The sequence below is a fragment of the Maylandia zebra genome, linkage group LG1 (genome assembly GCF_041146795.1).
Source record: "Maylandia zebra isolate NMK-2024a linkage group LG1, Mzebra_GT3a, whole genome shotgun sequence".
In the NCBI taxonomy this organism is placed as follows: domain Eukaryota; kingdom Metazoa; phylum Chordata; class Actinopteri; order Cichliformes; family Cichlidae; genus Maylandia; species Maylandia zebra.
Window position 1 is genome coordinate 36,568,081 of NC_135167.1, and position 14,074 is coordinate 36,582,154.

At 39.3% G+C, this 14,074-nt stretch overlaps 2 protein-coding genes across 4 annotated transcripts in view; one reads left to right on the forward strand and one right to left on the reverse strand.

The window, feature by feature from the left end:
* The window catches only part of serinc4 (serine incorporator 4), a 29,253-nt gene extending 21,733 nt beyond the window's left edge, over nt 1-7,520 (forward strand). For both annotated transcript variants that reach the window (XM_004566356.4, XM_004566355.4), the window contains exons 8-11: nt 2,809-2,935; nt 3,083-3,195; nt 3,794-3,947; nt 4,042-7,520. In XM_004566356.4, the coding sequence (XP_004566413.1) occupies nt 2,809-2,935; nt 3,083-3,195; nt 3,794-3,947; nt 4,042-4,249 (602 nt within the window). In that variant the 3' untranslated portion in view covers nt 4,250-7,520. The remainder of the gene's footprint in view (nt 1-2,808; nt 2,936-3,082; nt 3,196-3,793; nt 3,948-4,041) is intronic.
* A 103-nt stretch (nt 7,521-7,623) lies between these two features.
* adamtsl5 (ADAMTS like 5) overlaps nt 7,624-14,074 on the reverse strand; it is a 64,509-nt gene continuing 58,058 nt past the window's right edge. For both annotated transcript variants that reach the window (XM_004566358.6, XM_004566359.6), the window contains 3 exons: nt 11,200-11,310; nt 10,064-10,135; nt 7,624-9,981 (listed from right to left, as the gene is read on the reverse strand). In XM_004566358.6, the coding sequence (XP_004566415.1) occupies nt 9,662-9,981; nt 10,064-10,135; nt 11,200-11,310 (503 nt within the window). In that variant the 3' untranslated portion in view covers nt 7,624-9,661. The remainder of the gene's footprint in view (nt 9,982-10,063; nt 10,136-11,199; nt 11,311-14,074) is intronic.

Consider the following 14,074-nt stretch of genomic DNA (forward strand, 5'->3'; position numbering starts at 1 on the left):
AAATGCACAACTGCCAAAGATATCTATGAATATATATCTAAATCTATATAAATACATCTGTATGGTAGAGCTGTTAGAGAAACGCATTTTATCTTATTTTATTTACTTACCACTGACTCATTCTTATATGTAGCTTTGGTGTGCTTTTCCTCATTTGTCAGATTCTCCTTACAAACAATTCCTCTGTGGTTTCTACCAATGTTTGTTATCAGACAGATGTACCAGTCACCCTCAAGCAGAACAGCGCCTGCCCAAATGCCAGTCAGAAAGAGATATTTGGCCAAAAAAAAGCCAAAAAGCTGCATGTAATTACCACAACTACAATAGCGCTGATAATAAATCGTCTTTTTGTAGAAAGACTCAATTAAGGTGACTAAACAACTGAGGATTAAAGGTGGGAGAGCCATGAAGACTGCACCAGTTATATGTGAATGTGGATCGCAGGAACAAACATAGTCCTTGTCCAATAAGTACTGAAGCAGGATGATGCTCACAGCTTTAGTTAAGGATGAAAAAAGTTTTTGAAGCAGCTCGACATGGTGAGTCATGCTTGCTGAAAAATGTCAAAAACTCTTGATGTAGTAGAAGAACAGTTCAGCTTTGAGACTCGATTTCATCCAGCTTTGTGCACTGCTAATGTGAGAGTGTTTTTCATACGATAACAGAGGGATTTTATTGTGTCTGCTGTGTTTTTAGGTGGGTGGGTTACAACCTGCACTTTTATACTTTCCATTTTGATATCTGTAGTCTATGAAAACACAATATATTCTACGTTTTACACAGAATGCAGATAGTTTCATCTCAATATTTAGTAAAATAATTTAAACCCAAAAATACTTTTCATCACTGCCTCTGCAAATTTGAACCATTGGGTCTGGTATGAAAGCACATGGCAGCTAGTCTATGTGTCTCTGCTGAATCCAGAGACAGGGATTTCTATTAACTGCCTACCCTTCCTATTCGTTGTTTCTAAGTTTGATAAACTTAGAGAGACTCCATTCGCACGACTAACATGCTGAGGATAAAAGGAGGCCCAGCCATGAAGACTGCATCATTTACATGTAAACCCGGGCTGCATGAGCAAAAATAATCCATGTCAAATACGTATTGCACAACGAGGAAGAAGGTTATGAGGATGATGCTCACAGCTTTTGATAAGAGTGAACTAAAATTTCCACGTGGTGTGCCATGACAGCTGAAAAATATTACAGCACAAAACTCTCAAAGCAGTTTCATCAAATTTTTTCTTGCAGCTTTGCTTTCTGCTAAAACCACAGGAAATATTCTGCATTTAGCGGGCCTGTGAGAACACTGCTGAACTGCTACTACAACGTGCCAGCCCTCTACCCCAGCAGTGGGGGTATAGTCCTTCTTTCGTTGGTGCACTACCCCCCCCCTTAGAACACACAGTGCAGGTTGGCAGAAGTCAGTTTTTTACAGTTTTATTTAAAGCGCAGTTTAAACATCAAAGTGTGTGCACACTGTAGAGAGCGAGAGCAGTAACCACAGGTTATGAAAACAAGCTGGGACAGGTGCCAACAGTTTCTGCTTCATTTCTTAGTTACTCTGATTTGGATACATCAACAACACCTTAGACAACAAGAACTGTAATAACTGCAAACCGTCCTTTTTACTGTTCAACAATAACAAAACAGAACATTTTCTTTGCGTAAATAATTCTCCTAACAGATCAAACGTCTGGCCACATAATTTGTGGAACAATTTATAACAAAATTATTTTAAATACACAAAATTACATCACCAAATGGCACGGTGTTTTAATTCCTGTGCATAAATATGCTTATTTATTCTTGATATTGCTGCAGTTACTTATTGTCACCAGATTGGTCATGTGATCCTCTGGACAAATGAGAGTTTAGAGAATAAAAAGTTTTGTGAAGGCCGGCTAACAGCAGCTAACAACAGAAAAGCTGAAGATGTTCAGCAAATGAGCGTCACCGACTCCTCGACTTGTATCATTGTTGTGAGCAAGACTGAGCAGATGTGCACAGCTGAGGTAAACAGCAGCCTGACAGGCTACACTCACTGCAGATCAACGCTGGCCAGGGCTCTTGGTCCTACAGCGGCCACCATAGCTAAGGATTAGAATTAGAATAGAATTCATGTCTATTGTCATTGCACACGTCACAAGTACAAGGCAACGAAATGCAGTTTGCATCCATCCACAAACTGCTTTAGCAATAATATAGATATATTACAGAATATGGAACTATTATAGGTATGGTACAATGTACACGGTATGAAGGTATGTTATGAATATACTATAAGTATGTACAGGCTACAGCTGTAGTGAGTGTACAGGCTATGTTAGCTTATACATATTAATAAACAGTTATATACAGTTGCAAACAGTTGTAGAATTATAATTATTGTATTTTACAGCATTTACAGTAGTGCAGTTAAGCTAAGTGAAATATGTGGATAATTTCTACAGAGGCTATATAAAGTGCTAGTGGTTGTGGGTGGTGGTTCAGTCCATGTTATTATTGTGTTTATTTAAAATCAGTACACAGTAGATCGAGAGTCCTTTGAAAAGATGTCATATTTTAATATTGAGTCAGTTACTGTGTTGGAGGAACTGTGACCGTATCATTTCCTCAGGGATTAATAAAGCATTCTGATAATAAAGATTTCTCTCTTTTTTTTAAATATAAATTGTGATATTGTTTCATCTTCTGAACCTGTACTGTCAGTGTTCAGCCATTCATACATTATATAAACCAGCGTTTGAGTTTCCTGGTGTGATGCGATGGTAAAACTTAGCATGCTGTGTTATCTTTGTGTCAGTTGTGTACCAGGGCATGAACATGACCGTCTGTTACCCCAGTGTGGGACAAGATGGCATCCAGAAAGAAGGCAACGCTGTGGCCATAATTGGAGCCGCCATCATGTACTGCTGTGTGCTCTTTGCATGGTGAGTAAACACTTCATCTTTAGACAGAGTATCTGCATGATACAAAGAAGTGACTGAAAATGTCCTGTAAGCGTGCATTGCATTTTACATCACAGCCACATATCTCTGCTGGGGCAACAAATGTGTTGATGTCTAATTTCCCTCCAGTAATGAAGCTTCCTACCTGGCAGAGGTGTTCGGGCCATTTTGGATGATCAAAGTTTACCGCTATGAGTTCCAGAAAGCTACATGCTGTTTCTGCTGCCCTGAAGAAGAAGAAGGTGTGTACTAAAACACTTAACCTGGTTTCATTTGGTCCTTATGCTACATTTGACCATTTAAAAACTCTTCTTGCAACTAAATTAACTCCCTTAAAACTGAGGATGTAAAGGTAAGAGGTTGGTATCAACTTGTGTCAGTCTTTAACAAGAAGTGTGCAAATGTAAACTCTATGTTGAAGCACTTGCAGTTCTTCTAAAGACCAGCTCGATCCAGGATCACCAACAGCACCGGCAGACTTTTGAAACTGACACCTGACATCAGGAGCTAACGTTGTCCCGCTGATGGGCACTTTATTGATTGAGTTTAAATACAAAAGCTGCAACCATTGTTAGCCAATCCTTACACTTGATGATACAAATGTTACAGCAGAATAATGTTTTCCACTTGTTTACTAAATGCAGATTATGGTAGGCCAGGTGGTTCTTTGTCATGTTTCAACCATGCTCACTGTGACTCAGTGCTCTCTCTCATAAATGATTGTGTGTGCAGAAGAAAAAAACACCTTTGCTGTTGTGTAATCCTAACTATGCCTCACAGTTGATGCTACAGTGGACTGATAGTTCTGCAGTAACCAGCATATCACTTGTAATCTTCCAGCTGAAGAAGATTTTGCGATTGATGACGAGAACAAAGGCTGTCAGAAGGTTATTCACAACGAGACACAGAGGGTGGCTTACAGCTACTTCTTCTTTCATTTTGTCTTCTTCCTGGCCTCGCTGTACGTCATGATGACCCTCACTAACTGGTTCAGGTTAGTAAGTGACAGTTCTAGACATTGTTCTCATACATATATATTTTACATTTCTGAGATGTTTCTTTTGTAATCTGTGCCGTCTTCTCCCCAGTTACGAGTCAGCAGTGCTGGAGACCACTTTCACCCACGGCAGCTGGTCTACCTTCTGGGTGAAGATGTCGTCCTGCTGGGCCTGTGTGATCCTCTACCTCTGGCTCCTGCTGGGCCCTTTGTGCAGCTGTCAGAACGAATCCAGACCTCGCCGATCACGCATCAAACGCCGCTCAACATCGTCCCGCCATGTCACTGTCAGTGTCTGACACTCAGGAAGTAGCCTGGCAGGAGAAGAGTGGACAAGAGGTCAGGTGTCGGAGGGCCTCCCCGTGTTGCCCAGCAGGAGGAAATTTTCAGGCGTGGAGGTCACTGGGGTGAGGGGTCAAAGACTCACGGTGTTGTGAGAGAAACCCACGGGTGGTGCCCCTGCTGACATGTGAAGAACTGGGCACAGGCCTGATGTCACAGGCTTGATACCCTAAACCACTAACAAGGATGTAACTGTGGTTTAGAAGCACATTACAATATGAATTGCCAAAGGGATCAGAAATGAACTCTCACTCAGTATACTGGGTATCGCAGTAAGAGGGTAGGTGTAAAGATTTTGAATGTTTCATTTTAGTATTTTTATTATTTTTGCAGTATGTAGACACTTAAAATTGTAAGAGAGAACACTGTTTATGTATTTGCTAGATTACTATTTCAGAGGCGCATGTCCCTAACATTTAAAACTGTTTCATGTATATCAAATAAAGAATTTGCCCTAAAGCACAGAGCCTTTTTAGCCCTATGACAAATAATTGAGGGTTATGGAGCATGAACAAATCTTTCAAATTCTGCAAAAACACAAACAGTTTAAGAACTACCTATAAAGCAACACGTTTTCCTACCGACACATTTACAGTTCAATCTGTGCAGTAACTTTGAATCTTTTTGTACATCTAATCTCTCTCCTCCGCATACAACTGCAAACCTGAAAAAAAGGTCACATTACACATAACTACACTTGACCCACTCATCTTTCATCTAAAATAACGTCATGCATACATACAAACAAGCATAATCCAGTCATCTTGAAAGAAAGAAAAATGCACATGAGACTGGCTCCATATAAAACAAGGCATTCCCGACAGACCCATGTGAAAATCTTCAAGTTTACATCAGTAATAACTAACCTTTTATCTTTTATTAGTTAACTTTATCCAATTTGAAGATGATGTAGACGCTGCCTTGATGTCTGTAGTGGTCGGTGCAGGGCGTAACTGCTATAGCAGCAGCATAGCAGTAATCAGCTCCTTCATTGTGAGGACAGTTACAACTGCCTGATGTGTGTGGTTGCCAGTCCAACATGAGGGATTCTCCAGTCTCGGTTAACCAGATGGTAGCTGCAAACACACCCTAAAAAACTCGTTCTTTTTAGCTTAACATCTTGATTAGAAATCGCTAACACATTAGCCTAGCTTTTCCAGCCTAGCTTTTCCCCATGCTGCCAGTTGTAAAGGTAAGCTAAAGCCAGTAAACTTCTGGCTTTAGTTTGTTAATGCACAGACACAAAAGTGTTGGTGATCTTCTCAATAGGGATGGGTATTGATAAGATTTTCACGATTCCGATTCCATTTTCGATTCTGTTTAACGATTCGATTCTTTATCGATTCTCTTATCGATTCTTTTTAAAAAAGGAGAACACTAAGGTCGATTAGCTTAGAACTTTGTTTTATATCTTCTCTTTGAACAAGATAGAAATTTAGGAGTAACATGGCCTAACAAACCCAACAGTGAGATCTTAAGAGATCCACAGCCTACGGCTTTTCAATGGGGTGTCACAGGGTCCCCTGGAAAAGAAATTGTAAATGTAAAATAATAAAATAAATATTCTTCTGTAGCAATAACAAAGTATAACATAAATTATTCTGTAGCAATTACACAAGAATATCCAGTAATGTCCCTGCCTACAATTAAACACATTCACTTACCGAAAATCGGGGGCATCTGCTGTGGCAAATGGGTGCAAGCCTTTTACCACAAACTTAGTCACTGCTCGTGACATTCGTCTATCCTGGCCTGAAAGGAGACGCTACCGGTAGACTGCAGCGAGAACTGCCAGCGACTGAGCCAGACTCTGTCTGTCTCTCTCATCATGGTCACCTAAATGCACAGTAATGGCAGGTTTAGTAATAAGGCAGATCGCGCTAACATAATATGCACTGTTAGTTGATTATTTACCTGCCGCAGTAACGGGAGAGGGCGTGCAAACGTTACCGCTGCTGCTGGGTTGAGATTCACGACATTCATTTAAGGTCATCGCGTGTTTTGTGAGCAAATGCTTTTGCATATTCGTAGTGTTTCCTCCCTTAAATGAAATATCTACTTTGCAAGTATTGCAAGTGGCCCTGTTGTCATCCGTTCTCGTAAAGTATAATCAAACTTTTGAGCGTTTGAGCCGCCATGTTTCCTGCCAGGTAAATGATGCTCCGCAATGTGGTGACGTCATTCGGGGCGACTGGAATCGATAAGGGAATCGTTTGCAAAAATGGCAAACAATTCCAAGGAATTCAAACAGTGGGAACCGGTTCTCAACAAGAACCGGTTTTCGATACCCATCCCTATTTCTCAATAAACGATAAACAAATCCATCCAGCACAGAATGTGAGCTTTATTTCATGTAGCGCTAACGAAACCAGAAAATGTACAAACAACATCAGTTTATTCTTTTAATTCATTCATAGCTTCCCACTTCTGTTTGATGCGGCAGCTCTTGATTCGTTTTCCACACAAACCCAAAGAAAGATTTGTTCATGTGTTAAATTAAATTCTGAAAAAGATCATGTCTGCATTGTTTCATCAGAATTTGATCTTTAAATACTCTGAGACAAAGTTTACTAAAACAATTGAGAGGCAGCTAAGTAGAATTACATGATTTTTTTTTAACGATTAACTGAAGACGTGTTAAAATGACATAATTCACTTTTGTATTTCACAATAATTATCCAGATACGTTTATTTATTGTTTACATTTATTTTTGCAAATTGTGAAGCAATTTTAAAAACTTAAAAAAATAAATCCAGGAGTGCTTAAAAAGTATTAAAAATGCAGAAGGGATAGAAGCTTCCTGTCTCATGCCTTCAAATGAAGTAATCATGTCTGCAAGAGCGAGTTTGAAATATGTTGTGCATCTAACATAGCCCCGCTCCATCCCACAAAAGGTCTCGTTGATGTAAGTATATGAAGCCTAGGACTGGTTTCCAATAGTCCCTGTTCAAATGAAGGGAAACTGAGCCAAGTGTCTGTGATGACTCACGTACAGTTAATGAGCAGGAACCAGGCTTAGTAAAAAACAATTATGTATATATATATATATATATTTATATATGTGTGTGTGTGTGTGTATATATATATATGTATATGTGTATATATATGTCTGTATATGTATATATGTGTATGTGTGTGTGTATAAAGTTGTATTAGCCACTGTTTAGTGCTTCCTTTGGTGTAGATGTAAAGGGTTTTTGTAAATACAGTTGTCTTACGGATGTTAATTTTTTCTCATTTGTTATTTTACATTGGTTGGTCTTTGAATACACACGCACATTATAAAGACAAAGAGAGTCTCTTTGGCACATATACATACAGTATATTAGGTTCAAAAGCAAATATGATATTTTTAATCCACAACACAATAAGCAGAGTTCAACCATTTAACTCATTACAAGGTTTCTTAAAACAGTTATAATCAGTTATATTGTAGTACATTTGTAGCTAATCAGCGCCACACAATAAAATACTGTATATTTATTTTCTGTAAGTATCAAAGGCCAGACCTGATTTAACATACTCTAACAAATGAATACAGCAAATAAGCAACGTTATGAAAGACATTACACAGCTGACACAAAATTATTGTGTTATGATTAAAGCTTATTTTTCATACATGAACACTGTGAAACAATCTGTTATTAGATATCACCAGTCAAAGATAAAGCATCTAATTCAGTCTGTCGTGACTGCTGTTTCAGGTTTTTCCCCATTGTCTGTAGTGTAAGGACAGGTCACACCACAGTTTGAGTAGTGAAGTTAGTGTCTGGTTATATTCTGGTCTATTGTCTGAGAAAGGACTACGCAGTGAGAAGAACTGGAATTACTTTTACTCTGGACAGGTAGCCAGTCTGTCGATCTTCTTAAAGACTTCCAAACCTCCATGTTGGAAAAATCTGAAATGAATTACGCTGTGGATGTTCAACACTCTGATTAACTTGTGAATCACAAACTATCACATCAAATTAATGCTGCAAGAACCACATCCTTGATTAGATTGACAGTGTTTATTTAAAGAGAGTGGCAGATGGAATAAAGATAGCTCTAGACCTGAGTCTGTGGACTGGGGAAGGCCTCAGAGCTAGACCTGAGTCTGTGGACTGGGGAAGGCCTCAGGGAGAACTGGCAGGAGCTTTTGGGCCAAGCATTGTGTGGGTTGGCAAGCGTGAAAATGAAAGGAAATGTGCAAGAAAACCATACAACCATGGGACCAGAGGGGAAGTGTATGAGGTGTGGTCCCACTCCTGAAATTCAGATAAATTATTTCAAAAAAGAAAAAAAGACAATGAAACAGCCCCATTGTTGGGATTAAATATTTTACAGTGCCTCAATAATGCACTGGTGAACAACCTTCAGTTGTTCATCTGATATCGGTCCACTCATGTTCACTAATTATGGCTTGTTATTATGGTACCCCGCTTCTCAGCCCACTTACAGACTGGCGACCTGTCCGGGTGTGCCCCGCCTCTCGCACTATGACTAGTCTAAAGCAGGTGAGCAGCAGCTGCTCCACAGAGCTGAGTTTGGCACACAGTATACCTTATTCCAGGTGAGATTGTTTTCATCAACATCCCAGGATTAGCATCTGAAAACGTGATTGTTGGAAACCCAGCTTTGCATTCTGTCCCCTTTCTCATAATGAAGTGTCTTTATTTGATCATGTAGTGTAATATTTAATGACAGCTCTAATTTTTTAAAACCTCGTCACCACTAATATCTTCGGATATCTGTAATCTAAGTTGCTGTCTCGATGCTGTAATGAACCTATAAGTTGAATTTGACTTATTGTTTTGGTGCTGTCGATCAACCCTTGATGACATCTCGCTAGCCAATGAGCTGGAGGTTTCATATCACATATGCTATTTGAAAATAGTATGACCAAGATTTACAAAACAGATCAAAACATATATTCAGAACAACCCAAAATAGGTGACTGAGCCATTCTCCCACAGACTTTGATAGGATCAGAAGTTATTTTGAAACCACAGCTATCGCCATGTGCTTCCTGTCATACAAAATTCTGGTTTTTAGGCATTTTTTCAGAAATACTAAAGAGAAAAAGGAGAAAATTATTCAAAGTGGATTCTTCTTTTACACAAAAACAAATATAATATAAAAATATATGATGGCTGTGGGAAATAGCCACAATAAAAAGGCCATTTCAGTCAGTTTTTCTCTTTGGTGTTTTTAAAGGTGGCACAAGTGTCACCTAAAGTGCTCTAAATTGTACAGTAAGCTGATCAGGCTTTTAAATAATCGTGGACTCTCAGTATTTCTGGAATACATGCATCACAAGGAATCTGATGTTGGTTTAAAGGTCCAGAAATGTTATATCTGAGTAAAGCGTGCGACAACACTCATCCCCTCAGTTCTGTTTGGGTCCTCTGTTGCTGCAGAGCCTTTCAAGCGGCCATAACAGTTCATCCTCTCTGGGTCTGTATGGCACCACATAGCTCTCCTCTTCAAGCAGAATTCGGTTTAATGTGCGCTCATAATTAATGTGACGTCGCGCCATAAAGATATACTGTTTCCCTACTTCCAGGTTAGGGCAGTCGCACACATTAGGGACCCACAGGAACTCCCGGTGCTCCAGGCGGAACCGGTTCCGGTAGGTGTGGATGATCTGGACGTCGTAACGAGTTTCCTCACCTCGTTGCAGCTTCAAAAGGACTCTTGCCCGGAAAACTAAAATAAAATAGCGATACTAATACAGCTGTATGTGGTAACAAGCCACTAAAAACAGCAAAAATAGAATATGTAGTCTTACCAAAGTCCTTCTGGCAATACTGTCTCTGGCGTTCTCGTCGACCTTTAACACGCTGGCATTTGCCACAATGCCCTGAAGGATATGGCAACCGCAAATTAGTTCAGACAATTGCAGACATAAATAAAAATATGTCTCATAGAAATACACCCCATGGAATTAGATGAAAAACATTAATTAGTCTTTAATTCGTGTTTCTGCCATTTAGAAGATAGTGATCCTTTTGTGACAGCCAAAAATGGCCATTGTAATAAATTCATCCCGGATGAACCCCCACTTGCCAAAAACGGGCCACAAGACAAAAAGGGAGACATACACAAATACTTATTAATAGACTATTTATTTTAAATGAAAGACACAAGAAGAGACGCTAAACTAACCATCGTGTGTGGTTAGTACAATCATTTGTGTAAATGGGTGAATAAGGTGTGTGCAGTTTTCTCAGGGGTAAGAAACAACTGAGCTCTGAGGACATTGATAGTGCACAGGCACAGGAGCCCCATGCCAACAGATGTAACCTGCCACTCAAAGCCAAAAGGAGGGAAGGATGGAGTGGGTCATCACACACAGGCTTGGATGAGAGCCACACTGAAGGTACGTCAACACTAAAGGTGGTACTATCAAATGTTTCTTTTTAAAGGTACTTGGCTAGTAGGTTGTTCTCAGTAACTCAGATAACTTGCCACAGTTCCTCTGTGAATGTGGTCCCAGTGCCAAAACTAGGACTGGTCACAATGACTGATGCCAAAAACTTTGACCCCAAAGATGGAGCCATAACCAAAGACAGCTGCAGTCTACAGATTCTCTCTGCGATGATATTATTCTCAAGGACGTTAGCCACACTTCTGCTGTGCAGTTATCAAGTGTTGCATATACTGAAATGTCAAAGGTATCAAGTTCTTTTTTCTCTTAATGTCAGACTGATTGTTGAGATCACGGCTATGTGGGGTCTTAGCAAAATACACAAGACCTCTTGTTATTCTTGTGCTTCAAGCTGTTTTTTATTACTCTAGCTTGGAGTTAATGTGGCATTTGGCCTTGGCACATATTTGGGACTGATCTAATTTATAGGGTACATGAAGTTTTAAAAAATACCAGTTTTAGCTTGTTGAGTGATGTGATGGGTTGCTTGAACATACTTTCAGGTGAGGGCTGAGGGAGGAAATTTCTACGGTTCTCGTCCCGCTCCAGACGAGGCAGGATGGGCTGGTGGGGACGCTGGTGGTGTGGTGGCTTCACTGGCTGTAAAACTAGAAGAGACAAAATCAACACACTAATATCAACATGATTTTTCAAATCCTTGGGCATCTTACAATTGGCTGTTTCTCTATGTATTGCAACCACAATCACTTTGGGCTCCAAAGCAAAAACATGGAAGAGACCAAAAACTGGTCTGAGTCTAAAACTGGTCAGTGATGTCACGGTGGCTATTTTCATCTTTTATATACAGTCTATAGTCAAGGTTGATCCACTTTTTTTTAACCTATTTTTGATTATTACTTATATTTCGTTGCTTTCGTTTTTTATTTTATTAAGTTTATTTTATTTTATTAAGTTTAGGCAACAAACCTCTGGATTTAAGAGTGGGAAGTTGTGCCTTCATTCCATTTTATCCAGCACTAATGAAAAACCTATAGCTGTGTACTAGAAAGGCAAACTCTTCCTCTGGAACTCCATTTCCATTGGCTATAAAAACATATTTTATGTCGTGTTGTGGCTTAAATGTTTGCTGTTGTTCATTTCATTTTGGATAATGATCAACAGGCATGCACTGATATTACAGCCTATCAGTTAACAGTGTTTTTCATTATATAACACAACAGGAAACATTATTTGAATATATTAATGAAATGAGAGAGCAGCAACTTTTTCTCTCTCTTTTTTTCCCCTTTCAATTATAAGTTAAAAAATGTGAAAGCAATGCCATACTACTGTTATGTTCAATTGCTTTCTCAATAAAAGAGATCATGATTGAAAAAAAAAAAGAAATGACAGAGCAGCTTAAAAATCCACGATGTGTCTCCGTTATTCAACTTCACATTACATATCTAAAACTAAACCTGGCATTGTAAAAGATAAAATATATAAAAAACCTGCATCATACAGTCTGTTTTGCTTCGGCAAAAAAAAATTCATTCTGACTTTATTATGTATCATTGCGACCTGAAGAGTCCCGTTTTTATCTAATAAACAATCAAAATACTATTTCTGTCAATGATATGAGTTCTGCTTTTGGCAGAAATTCCCCTGCTGGAAAATGTTTTCCAGAGAGGCTACTTAGATTTATTGCAGGGTCGGATGGAGTCTGACAAGAAGGCATGGCTCCTCGGGCTCAGTGCAGATTCCCATGTGAATATTTAAGGAGAGATTGAACACATGTGTACTGTGTACTGTAATCCTGAAACTTACACCAGCTGTGTTTCTCAGCAGCAACCAGGCCAGCCTGCAGATAAACTATTTTAAAATCAAATGGGACCTGAACATGGATTCTTTTCAGCCCTTCATCCACTGTGAGTGTTTTCACTTATTCAGCTGAATTAGAACTTCTGTAAGGGTGCTGTGTGCACGCCTTTAGGTTTGCTGCCACTCGTCTGACAACTTCCTCTGTCAGACAATAAAATGCACTCATGAGCTAATCTTGGCTTTATATTTATCTCTGAAAGGAGTCACTCAGCCAATATTTCTGAGTTAGTTTCATCCCATGCTGCTGATTAAAGATGCATAAATATGTCCAAAGTAATTTATTACATATTCATTAGGTTACTCAGAAATGTGTACTTTCTGCATTTTCAAGTACTTTGCAGAGTGGTCAGCAATCTGCTATTTTCAGCATTACCACAAGTTTGTTTGTTAATTTAGCATCATTAGCGTTGCTTTATCAATTTATAAAGTCAGTGAGGAGCATCTATTGTTTCAGTTGTGTTTTTTTGTGACTTGCGTGTCTACTGCAGAGGGCATGAATGAATAGGCTGTGTCTCAGAAGGACATAGAACATGAATAACATGTTATAGTCTGACTTCAAACGAGCACCTGAGAGCATAAACACATCATAATTCCTGAAAAAACAGAGGAATGTAGCAAAACAGGCATTTTCAGCCTCAGATTTGTGCAGAATCAAACTTGTTTTTCATCCCCTGCTGGTGATTAGAAGAAATTATAATTTCTTTCTGTATTTTTACACACATTCTGTATCTGCGGTTTAAAGTGAGCACTTGCATCTGTACAGATACAGCTCTTAAATGGCTGTTAATGGCACACTTGTTATTAATCTCTCTCTCCTCCACAGCATGTCTTTATCCTGTCTTCCTTCTCTCACCCCAACCAATCACAGCAGATGGCCCCGCCCCTCCCTGAGCCTGGTTCTGCCGGAGGTTACTTCTTGTTAAAAGGGAGTTTTTCCTTCCCACTGTCACCAAAGTGCTTGCTCATAGGGGGTCATGTGATTGTTGGGTTTTTCCTCTGTATCTATTACTGTAGGGTCGACCTTACAGTGTAAAGTGTCTTGAGGCGACTGTTGTTGTGATTTGGCGCTATATAAATGCAATTGAACTGAAATTTTTTTTGTAGATGAGCTTTACTAACCACTGAATAATTCGGCTGCATTTTTACTTTCAAAGCATAACCGTGTGGGGTTATTTTTGTTTCTGCATGTGGCTGAAACAGCCTCTGTTTCTGGAATAAATCCATCCGTCACACAGATCACAAAGAGTCTGATGGTGATCCATGTAAACTGAGTATAAACTACTGTAAATGTTTAGTGCTATTACTGCAGACTGCAGAGACTGCACAGGACCAAAGCCTTAGTTTTCTTCTTTTTCTTTTTGTAACCTGGATTTCCCTGATGACTGCTCGTTGCCCAGTAATATAAAGTGAACAGAGAACACTTGTAAGTGAGTGCTGTACATGTATGTACAATACTTGGTGATGAGAAAACACTGCTTTGCATCATAGCTAGCATTCAGTTACTGAAAAGTGACAACCAAAGACCAATGGTGTTGTAGGTATTTGTGGAAT